The sequence below is a fragment of the Phoenix dactylifera genome, unplaced genomic scaffold, assembly GCF_009389715.1.
Source record: "Phoenix dactylifera cultivar Barhee BC4 unplaced genomic scaffold, palm_55x_up_171113_PBpolish2nd_filt_p 002048F, whole genome shotgun sequence".
NCBI classification, from domain to species: Eukaryota; Viridiplantae; Streptophyta; class Magnoliopsida; order Arecales; family Arecaceae; genus Phoenix; species Phoenix dactylifera.
In genome coordinates, this window is record NW_024069323.1 from 49 (window position 1) to 13,737 (window position 13,689).

Genomic DNA, 13,689 nt, shown 5'->3' on the forward strand with positions numbered 1-13,689 from the left:
TTTTGGTTCAGAAGCAAACAAAACCCCAGAACGGCGGGACGGGTTTGAAGTCCGCTTGTTCTTCTCGCCTCTCGGCTCTCTTAGAACCCGACTGCGGCTCCCTCTCTTCCCTCCCCTGCCCAGCCCTTGGCTCACATTCTCTCTCCCCTAAATCTCTACAAAGCGCTCGAGAATTTCCCTAACGGAGTTCGAATTCCGATTCTGAAGCGCGGATTGGGCAGTTTCCTGCTTTGATCCGAGGATAATTGCATCGGAGAGACGTGGATATCTCGATCTATATGGGTATTCGCTCCTGTCGAGGCAAGAGATCATCTTTTCCTCTTATTTTGGTCGATCACAGTGGTTTCTAGGGTTTCAGGCCCCTGTTTTACTTTACGGGGTATGTCTGGCCATTGAGTTCGATCCTTCTGATAGCGGCGGTGAGTAGCATTGATCTTTCTATAATGTAAATAGGCGTTTCTAATATATTTAAGTGGTTTTAACTTAGAATGGGTGGAGATATTATTGCATTGTCGTCTTAGAACGAATTTGGTGTGAGAACTTGGAGAACTAGCTCTAGGTAGCCAGTAAGTATAGAAAGATGGAGAAAACTAGGGATTTTCATTTCATTTGTTAGCGATTAGATCCAGGATTTCAAAATTCTTTAACTTCTATATGAAGGTCTGCTCCTTGTTATCTGTCCGCTGGCTAGCTGCTTCTTTCTCCACTGTAAATGAGTTAGCTCCACTTCGGGAAGAATTAGGGTTTAAAGAATACTAATTTTTCTAGCTTGCTGATCAAGTTCAGAAAAATAGCATCCCAAGAAGAATTCCATACTTGTTGTGTAATTTTTTGTTGGCTTTGATGGAAAATCAGGGTCTTCTCATTTGAAGATGTCAGCTGGTGAGAATACTAGTATCTCCTTCGTGATTCAAGGTCTTTGATATCTTGCTTTTTGCTGGAACTATACATTGAGCATTATCACGGGCACATAAAAGAACATTGTTACCGATTCACCAACATGTTAATTTCTGAATTATGCATGCAGGCATCAGCTTTAGAAGCTGCACAGATAAAGATGCTGTATTATATGCTTAAAAATATCTAAAATTTTCATCCATTGACTTAAGAATCTGGCTCATTTCCATTGAATATATCTGTGGAAAGAGATGTCTAGCACCATGATTCATGTGAAGTTCCATGGAATAAAATTGTCTCGGCATTTTGTGTTTACCTTTTTCTTTAAGGAGGGGTTGGGTATAGAATACTTCTGCTACAACTTCTTAAAATATGTCTTCAGGTGTCATGGGAAACTTATTTTGTTGGCCTTATAATATGACCAATATTTTTAATGAAGACATGAGAAATTTGGAGGTCATATAATCATTAACATGCAACGAGGTTTGTTTGAAGCAAAGGATTATTTTGTGGCTGGACTATTTGCTTGTGGCTATATTCCTGTTTCTTCACCCCATATTTAATGTTGAATGTTTTTCTTTTTTGCAAGTGTAACACATTTTTAGCAAATTGATTGCTGTCAGGCCTTGATCTTTTACCATTTATTATTGATGGTCTTGTGACCATGAAAAGTGTACCAATGTCAGTCTATATCAATTTTTAGAGCTTGTAAAATTTTGATTACCATTAACTTTAACCAGATGTGCCTAAAAATTATTGACAAAGGCTTCCACTACACATGTGACATGCCAAGTTTGCCATCACAACTCCTGTGACAATTCTTGTTATGATGGAAGCTATGATTATTAGTCCAAACATGGGCAGCTCAGCTAGAATATCATGCCAACTGATAAAATTACGAAAACTCTGTATCTACTCATACCTCATCTTGTGAAAGTTCTTTTAGATCCTTGTCTGTGGACACATTTTAGAAACATCATTAACTTACACATCTGTAGTCAACAATCTCTTTTCATTTCCTTTATTCATTTGTTCAGCTTATTTTGCAATTTGCAGAATATATATATGTAGCAGCAAATATGTTAATGAAAACCTGGTATATGTGATGTGTCTTAACAGATGTTTGCTAATCCATCTGGGTCTTAGAAATTATGTTAGCTCCAGCTTAGAGAAGCAGACTCTTTTGCTTTGTGAAATGGAAAGGTTGCAATTAGTTTTACCCCTTTTCGTGTGATAAAATGTGTGTGTGTGTAGTCGCGCCAGGCTAGATTTGAGCAAATCCTCGAACATCTGCTCAAGCCTACCCAAAACCAGGCTCAGTGGGTTTGGTCAGGGTGACTCAGGCAGGATTTGCTCAGGTCTAGACTGCGGTAAGGAAATCAAATTTAAACAGAGATGGAAATGAACTTGTGGTGGTTACAACCAAAATCAATGGCTGAACTACACTTTGATCTTTTCTGATATGTTGGTATGATTATACAAGAAATTTAAATAGATATAGACTGATCTAATGTTGTTAGTAATACGTACATGAAATGGAGAGGTGTTTTAGGTATCCATATCATTTTTGCATGCCGTTACGGCTCAACGGAAAGGTTATACAACAGCAATAACCTTCACTGTGTTGTATGGTTCATGATGCTGGGCAAAGAAGAACGTCTTTGCACACAAGTTGAGTACAGCAGTAACAAAAATACTAAGGTGGTTGCATGACAAAACAAGATGGAAAAGCTCAGGGATGGGTACATTTAAAGGAGGCATTAACATCCCACTAGTTGAGGGCCATAATAGAGAATTGCTGATTTGATTGAGACAGTATGGGCATGTCCAAGGAAGATTCAAGGACCTCTGTTAAGAAGAGGGACTTGAATATGTGTCTAAGGATCATGATGATGAGTGAAATCAGATGTAACACTTGATTTGATTTCTTGGTGAAGAAGGGTTCATAAATCAACCCCAATTAGTTGCTACGACTGGTTATATGAGAAAACATATTGCAAGTATTAGTTATTTGCAGCAGTCCAATGCTATTTTAGAATGATTTATTTTTGTGTTTCTTGTATATAATCGCATAATTTGTAAGAGGAAATGACAATTGTTTGCATTTTCTTTCTTTTAAAGAAATAAAAGCTGTCTTGCAATTTTCAACACCGTTGCTTCAAATTCATAATTTGGGAAGGCTAGTCTTGCTGCTTTGCAGTTTCTCCTCTCATGCAAAATAAGACATGCTTTAAAATTGAAATATAGTTTTGATGTTCTCCTAGCCTGGCTTCTCTTGTTGCTAATGTATCTAGTAGGTTAGAACTTGAACCCAGTTATGTGCTTTCAACTAGTTGGCTAACTACTCATCACTATCTTCTGCTTCCATCAGTAGCCTACTCCGCTAGCTTGTGTCTCTCTTGCATTGGTGAGTTTCTATCCTATATGATGTAGTGGTAAATTGTTCCAGACTAAATGGGTCTATGGACTTAGTTTGAGGTGTGTGCGCTCCTACAAGGTATAAAATTATAGCTGTAGGTGGATGACTGTATGCAAATCTTATAGATGTTCCTTATTTATATTATGTCAAGGAAATTTCATTTATTTTGCCAAATCATGCTAATAACATGATTAGACTTTGAAAAACTGTGATTGTGTACCAAAAGGTAAGTCTTTAACAAATAGCTTTTCTATAAATTTCAGTGGGAGGTGGAGATTCTTCCGCTGAAACTTCTTGTAAATTAGGAAGTGTTTCCTTGAACTGAATTTAAGTTTCATTCGGACAGCAGTATGTGTGCACCTAAACTGGGGGACTCCCCTGGCATATTTGTCACCATGCACTTATGGTTTGAATGAGTCAAAAACAAAAGTGAGAGAAAAAGTGTTGGCATCTAGAGATTACTTGTGGTTCCTCCTTCAGAGAGTGATACAACTAGTCATGCCTCAACAATTCTGGCTCACCAACTGAACACCTGTGAGGTGCAACCATATGCAATGTGTATTCTTCACCTCTTAAAGTCCAAATTACATGATAACCTAAGCGGCTCAAGTATTCAACGTTTTCATGACTACACTTTGTGAACTTTTTATTTTAAATTGTTTATGTTCTGCCACTAAAATATTGATATTTGAAAAGCTATTGTCCTGCTTGAAATGTGGCTGCAGGTACTGATGATGATCTTCCACCATCACGTCAAAATAGGAGCGCAAGAGGAGGGCGTGTGACTGGGAATGGGAGAGTTGCTGTTGGTTTTCTTCCATACACACCGGTTCAGAATGATATGGAGAGTGAAATACATCGACTTGAGCAAGAGGCATACAGTTCAGTTCTTCGGGCATTTAAGGCCCAATCTGATGCCCTTAATTGGGTATTTCCCAATGCATCAACGCTAATAGTTTGACCCTTGCTACTATTGTTTTCTTCCGTTCCTCTTGCCAATACTAATGCGTAATATGTTTCTCCAGGAGAAGGAAAGTCTAATTACCGAACTTAGGAAAGAGTTGAAGTTATCTGATGAGGAACATAGAGAATTGTTAAGCAGGGTCAATGCAGATGACACCATCTGGAGAATAAGGTCCTTTGGTGAATGAGACATCATCCATTGTTCCTTAAATCCCTATTTGTAATGCACAAGTTGAAGTGAGGAAGAACTTCTTTCTGAGGTCTGATTGTTAACATTAATTGTTTGATAAATTTCACAGGCACTGGAGACAGGCAGGTGGGCTCCAATCTAATTTACTAAATAATGCTCAGCCTGTTCATGACCCGGCACCGAGTCCTACTGATTCAGCTTCTCGCAAAAGGCAAAAGACAACGATACCTTCCCAATCTTTGGGTGCATCATCCCCAGTGCTGCACTCCCAACCAGTTGCTGCTTCCCTGCAGCCATCATCATCAGGTGCAAAGTGGAGAACTACAGCAGGAGCCAAGGGCAAGAAGCCAAAACCCGTACAATAATAAGTAGACTAAATATATTTAATTTTGGTAAAAATAATGTGCCATCTCTTTGTTTGATCCTCATATATTTTCGTACAAGTCCTTGCAGTACCCTTTTACAGGTCCAAGTGGAAGGGGCCAGGTAACAAACAGGAGTTCTTCTGGTGCTCTTGCAACAACTGAACATGCTGAACCTGCGGCATATGATCCACTGATTGGGCGGAAGGTCATGACGAGGTGGCCTGAAGATAATAACTTCTATGAGGCTGTTATAACAGATTATAATGCTCGTGAGGTTTGCTTTCCTTTTGTGTTTAGCTCTCATCATTTCTGTTTGGTACTGATATACAGTCATCCTTACCATTTCCAATCACTGTCAGGGTTTACATGCTCTTGTTTATGATATGAACACAATGAATGAAACGTGGGAATGGGTCAATGTCAAAGAGGTGAATTAATTTACTTATCGTAGATGAGACTGAAATTGTTCTGTATATATTTTCTTATTATTTAGTTATTTTAGTGAGGCTTTGTTGTGAATTAGTTTGAAATAGAACACTTTTTTGCTCACTGATGTATTGTTATCACTTTGTGTATGTGCATCATTTTTCCACAAATAAAATTGATGACCTTATTTGTCATATAGATATGCTTTGATCTCTCTGTGCTCTTTATTGTCGCCCAAATTTAAAATCTTTTTGGAACAGAGTGTATGGTGTACTGAGATGTGCTTTATAATATTTTTACGATACTAAAAGTCAGATGCATTTTTAAGGAGTCTGTTTTTGGAAGAATGTAGTGAAGGATCAGCTCCTTTTTATGCAAGAAGACTTTGTTCACTATAATAACTGCAATTCCTCATCTTATGAACCTTTGGTTATATGTAATTATATATTGTATGAGAGTGTTACCTTGCATAGTTGTATCACCTGTAGTCTCATCTCTTATAGCTCTATTAAGGTGTGTCAGCAATGACAAGTGCTAGCCGGTGCCAGAGAAGATAAGTATTACATGAGTATTAGAGAAAAAGATATTCTCTACTGAAGTTTATGCACAAGATTTAATCTATGATGAAAAAATAGTTTATGGAACATAATCAAGAAACTAGCCTGACCTTAAAGCAGGTAATGCACAGGATAGGTTTAGCTGCTGTAATAATAGTCATCAATAAAGATAAATAACAGAGTGATACTCCTTTGAAAATAACAGGGGAGGTCCATATATCAGTATCTAAAAAACCAAAGGAGAAGAAGAAATAAGTTCCCCGGTAGGAAAAGGAAGGTTGAGAATCTCACTGTTGTGCTACTAGGCAAAAACATGTAAAAAGCAGACCACGTGGGACTGGGTATCTGAAAGTGTGAAGGCAAAGGTATGCCTAGGCCACTAAGAAGTATTCGATGCATTAGGGACCATGGGTAAAAGCTTTGCCTGGAGGTACCTGATGTGGAGATTGAAGGGAGTACAGAGGATGAAATGTGGGATTAGAGTGGTAGGTCCTTGAAGGATTAGGGGGCTTTATGGTGGAGGATTTAAAAGGAGGTACACTTCTGGGAACTTGATCATGTGGAGTGGGGCCAATGCTGAATGGAGCGGAACTTTGGCCTGAGACAATCACAAAGATGGGGAGCCTCATCCAATTGTCAGAAGAATGCATACAGGTGAATGGATCGGGATGGCTCTAGTAGCATGTAATATTCAAGGGTTATGCTGAATAAAATGCATCTCTCTATTGATTGAAGAATATAGTCAAATGTACATACAGGGGCATCACGGGAGCCATATGCAACGTATATGAGCATGTCAATTATATGAATGCAAGATTAGATTTACTCTCACACTCTCAAACCTTCTGTGGTGGCACTTGCTGGTTCATTACTCAGTATACAATTTTTGAGGCTTTTAGTGTCCGAGTACATTTGACATGTTAGCTTCAAGGCTTCAACTATGGAGATGAATTCTTGCTTCACAAGTTTCATTTCCAAAATTGTCTATCTTCAGATTTTGTCTGCAAAAGACTGCCCGCTGATCTTTACACCATCAGCCTTATGGATGGTTCTTCCATATTCCTGTGAAAAGAGACTCAGAACCCTGTCTTCAATCGTTTGTTCCATCTTTTATTCTTTAAAAGAGTGGTAGTGTATGGAAACTTTGCCGTACCCTGGATATCCCTCTATGAGGGTTAATGAAACCTTCCATGATGGATGGAGGGTTAACGAAGCCTTCCATACTGTCAAGTTGTTGTGCATATTGCCAGAACTCAATCAACAGATTGGGGAGTTCTAGAATCTTTGTGATGCTATGAGGTTCGATTGTTCATTTGCAACATTCTTCACTGCAAGGTTTAGAAAAATCCATGACAGATGATGATATACTATTAAAGTTCTTGCTGTTTAAAAATAACATCACGAAATCTAGCACTTTCACTGCAGATGGTACTAATCTTGATATTTCACTTGATTTATATGCAATGCTGTGAGGTTCAATTGTTCATTTCCAACATTTTTCAGTGCAAGGTTTGAAAATTTCCATTAAACTTTTTGCCGTTTAAAAATATCACCAGGAAATCTGGCACTTTCACTGCAGATGGTATAATCTTGATATCTTATTAAAATTTTTGCTGTTTAAAAGTATCACACACACGCAAGCACGAACACACCCACACACACATACATACATAGTCTGTATGATGTATATATATGTATTGATGCATGTATATGTTAATGAATGAATGAATGAAAAGAAGATTCCTCCTGAATACATCCGATGGGAAGGTGAGGATCAGGGGCGGCCCGATACATTTGGAGGCCTAAGGCGAATCCAATGAATGAGGCCTTTTTTTTTAATAATAATTTTTTTTAATAAATATAAAATATTTAAAAAATAATATGAAAATAGATAGCTATCAAGTACACTATTTCAACAAAGATACATGAATCTAACAAAAGTAGACAAAAAGTTTTTTCAGTTTAATATAATTTTTGAATGGAAACACAGAAATGTAATTGCCGGGCCATAAAACTGATTAAATAATTGAGATAATGCTGGGCAATACTGTTTACCATGTCAAGCAAGAGCAGGATAAGAAAAGGTCATCCCGTGGCACTTCATGGTCAAGGTAAAAAAAAGAATTTGTCCAGAAGCCTCTCTATAAAAGAAAGTAGGGGCATTATGGGAAATTCACTCCATCTAATTAATAAAAGTCCCGTCCCACCATCTCCCCTTCAAGTGAGTACCCAAGCAGCAACTGCAACATCACAGCACAGCAGCCATTCAACCCCCTCCCTCCTTTTCTCTCTCTACCACCCAAGAGGGGAGAAGAAACCCAGAGGAGAAAATTAAAAGAATCTCCACCCTCCAAGAACTCAAGAAGTCCATCTCCAATCCCTCTATCTTTCTTCCCGATGGCCCAGCTGGATCAGGAGTAATGTGAGGGAAGGAAAACCAAGACTAAAACCAAAAAAGAGAAGGGATGAAAGATAAGAGTGGCTTCAGGCGTGTATCAAGCCAACCAAATCCCTCCTCCTCCTCTCTCTCTCTCCACCCAAAACAAAACTAGTGTCCCCAACTTCCCAAATTGCCTCTCTGCAGGCCAGGAAACTCTCCACCTCCCTTCCGTCAAGGGGGAAGACTCGTAGCCTTCCATCAAGGGGGAAGCTCCTATTCCTGTTTTCACATGGGGCCTTTGCTTCCTTTTGGTCACGCCTCCCGGAGGCCCTCCATTGGCCTGAGGCCTTAGGCGACCGCCTCGGTCGCCTAACGCTCGGGCCGGCACTGGTGAGGATCCAGGCGTCTCAAATCGAGTTGGTCGAGGTGAACCCAGCCCAGGATCTAAGAAGCCTATGGACCGCAATGGGTCCATTCCAGGTGCAGGAAGAGGAAGAGGGTCCTCGAAGAATTATTCAGAAGATTGTTCCTCAGCACAAAATGGCATTGGGAAGAAGGCATTTGATGACATAGAAATACTTCACACACAGACTTTCCTAAAGGAGGTACTTGTGTCTGTTGCGTGCTTGAACAAATCATACAACTAGTGAACTGTCAGAGATGTTTAGTTAATTATTCTCTCTTTTATTTTGTGATTCCATGCAGGTGGAAAGGGTTGTTGGTGCAAGCCACCCAGATCCTCTTGAAATTGAAAAGGCAAAGAAAGTGCTGAAAGTAAGAAAACTACTCATCCAACATTCACTTTCTTAATGCTGTTTGTTTTCATGGCCAAGCATAGGTGTTTGATGTTTTTGCAGGAGCACGAACAATCACTAATTGATGCGATTGCAAGGCTTGCTGATGCATCTGATGGTGAAAGTGGTAAATACATATAGGCCCATATTTTTTACTCACTATAGCTTGTGATGAATCTCCAATTTCAAGTTGGCCTTTAGAATCTGTACAGATTAGAATTCTTCTCAGTTATAGATATCTCGCCATTTCGCAGTATCCTTCCCGCGAACTGTGAACCACATTGCATTGCTAATGTACAATAATTCTCTATTGATAGGCAGTGAAACATAGTGTTACAGCATCTCAAAAATGCACGAGGAATGAAATCTATCTTAAAATCATGATAGCTAAAAGTCATAATATATTAGATGTTCATATTACATTATATGCATAAACTAGGAAATAACAAGAGAATTGTTCTTAACAAGATTATATAATCAGGATAGAATCTTATGAGTATTTTATTGCCTAAAATCACAAGGGAGTGTATTTTGTTGCCTTTCTTTGGAAGCAGATTGCTGCTTCCTTTTTGGACATCATTCCCCTTTGTTTCTTTATGTATGCTACTGAGTGCGGTGAACCTATTAGTAAATCCCATCATCTAGATACATGTCGTAATGTACTAGCCATACAAGGCCCATACCAAATGCTAAACCATCCGTGGCATTTAATCCTTCAGTTTGAAGAGCCATTGGATTGTAACACACCCTTTCCATGAAGCAGAGGAGGGCGAGGACCTCACCTGGAAGATTGATGGAAATGGACCGGGCGTGGAAACACATGCATCACACTAGGAGCCAGCGTAGAGCAAGTTACGATGATGACAAGGTTGGCGAAGCCCAGGGGGGTTCTTATGGTGATCGCATGGCTGGCGACGGTACGACCTCAGACTCTAAGCAAGATGGTGATGGTTGTAACATGCGGCTCGGCAGCTAAATTGGTGACAACCCTGAGGCCATGAAGAGCCCAGAGTGGTACAAGATGGCCTGCTTTAAGAGTCCCCAAGAACATCTCCAGGTAGGCTTATTTTAACTGCTTCAGACCCTTCCCCCTAAGGGCCCGTTTGGTTCGCGGGGAGCATTTTTCCTGCTAGAAATATGATTCCTGGAAAGAAGATTCATAGGAAGAGAATGCCTGAGAATGTTCTTTTGGCATGTTTGGTTAAACATGAAAAAGTGACAGATTTCCAGAGTATCTATGTTTGGTTGACCATCCACTTTCCTGAAAAAATGATGTGTAATTTCTATTATACCCTTAATAAAAATTAGGTCTTTAATGCTGAAGAACCTTTTTGGAAAAAAAATAAAGATTGAGTGATTCCCGCCTTATGAGAAAGTAATTTTTTCATGTTTCTTATGCGAAAGACTTTCCGGAAATCATATTCCCATGAGAATACAACTTTCCCATCTCTCTCCTTTGAAAACTCCAACCAAACAAGAGGCATTTTATTACTTTTCCGTTGACCAAACTTCCCCCCTTCTTTTCCCGCGAACCAAACGAGCCCTAAAATATGCCGGGGGAAGCTGAAATGAACTGTAAAATTATTCGTTCAATAGCTTGTGACGCTGTATATTGTTATTGAGCTGCAGAGTTCATCTCATCTGATAGATCTTTTCCCACATGAATCCAATTGGTAAATGCCCACAATTTTTGAACGAAATTTTGAAAATGCTTGCCACCTGTTTCAAGCCAACTCAGTTTTTAACACCATGCAGTATGTAAGATTTAAGACCCTTATGTAATTTTTTTTTTTTTAACGCAATTGCATGGGACACTTCAAAAATGCATGGAAACAGCATGTTGAAAATACGCCCATTCACACCAGGATGTGGTTACTTCCCTACAATTTCAGAGTCATTCATTGCTTGCATGTGATTTACCTTACCTCCAGAGATCAAACAAATGTGACGATGAGATCAACCATCCAAGCATCATAAGCTGGCCTCTCCATCTGGAAATGCCCTACTCCTTAAAGTAGATGGGTTTCAGCTCGGCAAGCTCTAGATTCCAGCTTATGTTGCAACTGCTTTACAGTCGTGAACGCAGTTTTTGTGGCCATGTTGAAAAGCTTAGGTTTCTTGGACCATAGGATTGCTTCATGATGCCTCCCGGAAAGGATGGATGCTGAACCCGCAAGCGATGCTCCTGTTCAATGGAACAGAGGGTAGAAGCATATAATACCCTTGGACACAAAAAAACAACAACAACAAAAAAAAAAAGGATGCTAGAAGCAGAAGCCTTATGTTAATCACAAGTTCTACATGGCATATTCAGCTCGACATTTGAAGTTTCAGCCAGAACCGATCCGAAACTGATGGAAATTTTTCAACCAGTTTTGGTGCAAACTGATCGAAATTGTTATTTTTTACTCTTTTTTTTCGTTTCACAAGTAAATATGTTTAATGCTTTCTAAAATTCATCAATATAATTTAGCCACACATACTCAAGACTCCAATGAACTAATCCATATTATTTTTGTCAAAACTTTGTTATTGAAATAGGTAAGATGCAATCTTAATGCATGTTTTAAGTTATAAACAACATTGCAATGTGTGAAAGTGAAGATAATTGTAAGTATCTAGAAAATTTGATGTTATTTTGAAAGGTGCAATATGCAATTAATTTTATAATATTTGTCTTATTGGCTTATGAATGACTGAGTGATATTTGATATTTTACTCAATATAATAGCATATTCTTGTGATATGATTAATGCATTAAGCTTCAATAAAATTCAATTTCACTCAAGAGAATGCAAATAACATATATTATTGACTAAACTGACAAAAAGCTCCCTAATGAAAGGAAATCTAGCAAAATATAGCATCAGGAATCTTCTGCAATAAGTACTGAATTAGGTCCAAACTTAAACACTTAGATAAAAAGCTGAAGGTCTTTTGCTCTTACATAGAACATTAACAGTGAAAATTTCAGCTCAATTGTCTATAATGCAATCAAGTTTGCTTTATCTCCATTTTTTCCATTTCATATCTGTCTTTTATAGCATCTAGTAAAATATGATAACAGAAACTTGACAAGCACTTGCTCCTATTTCTTGGGACTAGACCCCTTCTCCTAATGCCTATATGTTTAATCCATAAAGCTAATTTAACAAGTTGCATGTCTCTCCATTCAAATAAAAAAAGAGAGAGTTGCATGTCTGAGCAACCAATTGCATGACTGACATCAGAGGAATAGCTTGGTGCAAGCATGCAACCTATTCGCCGTTTAGACCAAGCCTCTAAAACTGGACACAATAAGTAAACAAAGCCATGGTGCTCCCCTCATGTAAAACACTATTTGGCATAAAAGACAGTTCACATGCTCTCCACCACTTAGATCTTCCAATAACATTCATCCAAACACACAATCCTGTAAGGAATACTACTATCTTAAGCCACAACAGAAAACAATCATCAAATGTGGAAACACAAACATAAATTACTCGACACAGAAGTATAGAACGCTTGATCTGATACGGAACTACACAACCTAAAGTGAAAGCATAGCACATATTCTTTTCGGCCAAGACTTGACTTCAGTATCACAACCAGTTACATTATGTCTTCTAGAGCCAATTTCTTCTAAATCCATCATAAAACCCAACCTCAAAACCACTGAAAATCCCATCTCATCAAGCAATAAGTCACTCTCTCAAACCCAGAATTCCATCACACAAACCAATCGACCATGCAATCCAGCAAAAAAAAAAGGACACCAAAGAAGCCATATGCCAAAAATCACAAATCCAAGAGCGCCCCCCCCCCCCCCCCCCCCCCCCCCCCCCCCCCTTCTTTTACCATGATAAGTGAGTATGTCAAAGATCACAACATAACAGCCCATAAAACGTAACCGCATGAACTTGCCGTCACATAGACACGAAACCAAACAAAAACACACACACACAGCCAAAAACGGTGTTTCTATATGAAATCTAGACCCAATTCAAAGCTCTCTAGGCATAAAATAGGGCAAAAGAAACAACTTGAATCTCATCAAACCAGCGCAAACTCTCACAAAGATTGAGAGAGAGAGAGAGAGAGAGAGAGAGAGAGAGAGAGAGAGTATACCGGGCTACCAGCGAAGGAGCCGACCAAGATGATCCCACTGGGGAACAGGGTCTCGGAGACCCACTTGCAGGCAGCGACCACGTCTTGGATCTCGGCCGGACGACCTGCCGGCGCCGTGCATGTCGAAGGTCGCCTCCCGGTAACCCTTCTCGGCGAGGCCGAAGAGGCCCTGGAAACCCCCGAGCAGGGTGTAGGTCGCGGACCAGCACGATGGCACGGTGCTCGCCGGACAACGCCATCTTGAAGAGCCGCGCCCGGAGCTTCACGCTGTCGCTCGTCCCCATTCTCCCCCAACACCAATTCACCAAACCGGAGATAAGAGCGCGTGGTGAGGGATGGTCGAGAGGGTGAAATGACCACAGCGTGCTGGCTGGTGATCGGGGAGAGAGAGTGTGTTTGTGGAGGGCTTTAATGGGTGGGGGGGGCAGGTGGATCTTGGCGAAGGGGAAAGAGACACAGACCGGATGACGTCGGAAAGACTAAAAAGCTTCTTGGTCTGGAAGGTTGGGGCCGAGCACATCATACAGAGGGAAAAGAAAGATACGGCTACAGATTGGATACGAGAGGAGAGACAAAGGGGCGGAGATC

The 13,689-nt window shown here is 39.8% G+C and overlaps 1 protein-coding gene across 1 annotated transcript; it reads left to right on the plus strand.

Moving 5' to 3' along the window:
- The first annotated feature begins 213 nt into the window (after nucleotides 1-213).
- On the plus strand, nucleotides 214-10,236 carry LOC120109331 (protein EMSY-LIKE 3-like). The gene is made up of 11 exons (XM_039123079.1): nucleotides 214-419; nucleotides 4,042-4,244; nucleotides 4,342-4,451; nucleotides 4,579-4,825; nucleotides 4,872-5,108; nucleotides 5,194-5,262; nucleotides 7,557-7,584; nucleotides 8,588-8,802; nucleotides 8,903-8,971; nucleotides 9,055-9,118; nucleotides 9,755-10,236. Exons 2-11 carry the CDS (start codon nucleotides 4,158-4,160, stop codon nucleotides 9,823-9,825), a joined length of 1,197 nt encoding a protein of 398 aa, XP_038979007.1. The 5' UTR covers nucleotides 214-419; nucleotides 4,042-4,157; the 3' UTR covers nucleotides 9,826-10,236.
- Nucleotides 10,237-13,689: the final 3,453 nt, after the last annotated feature.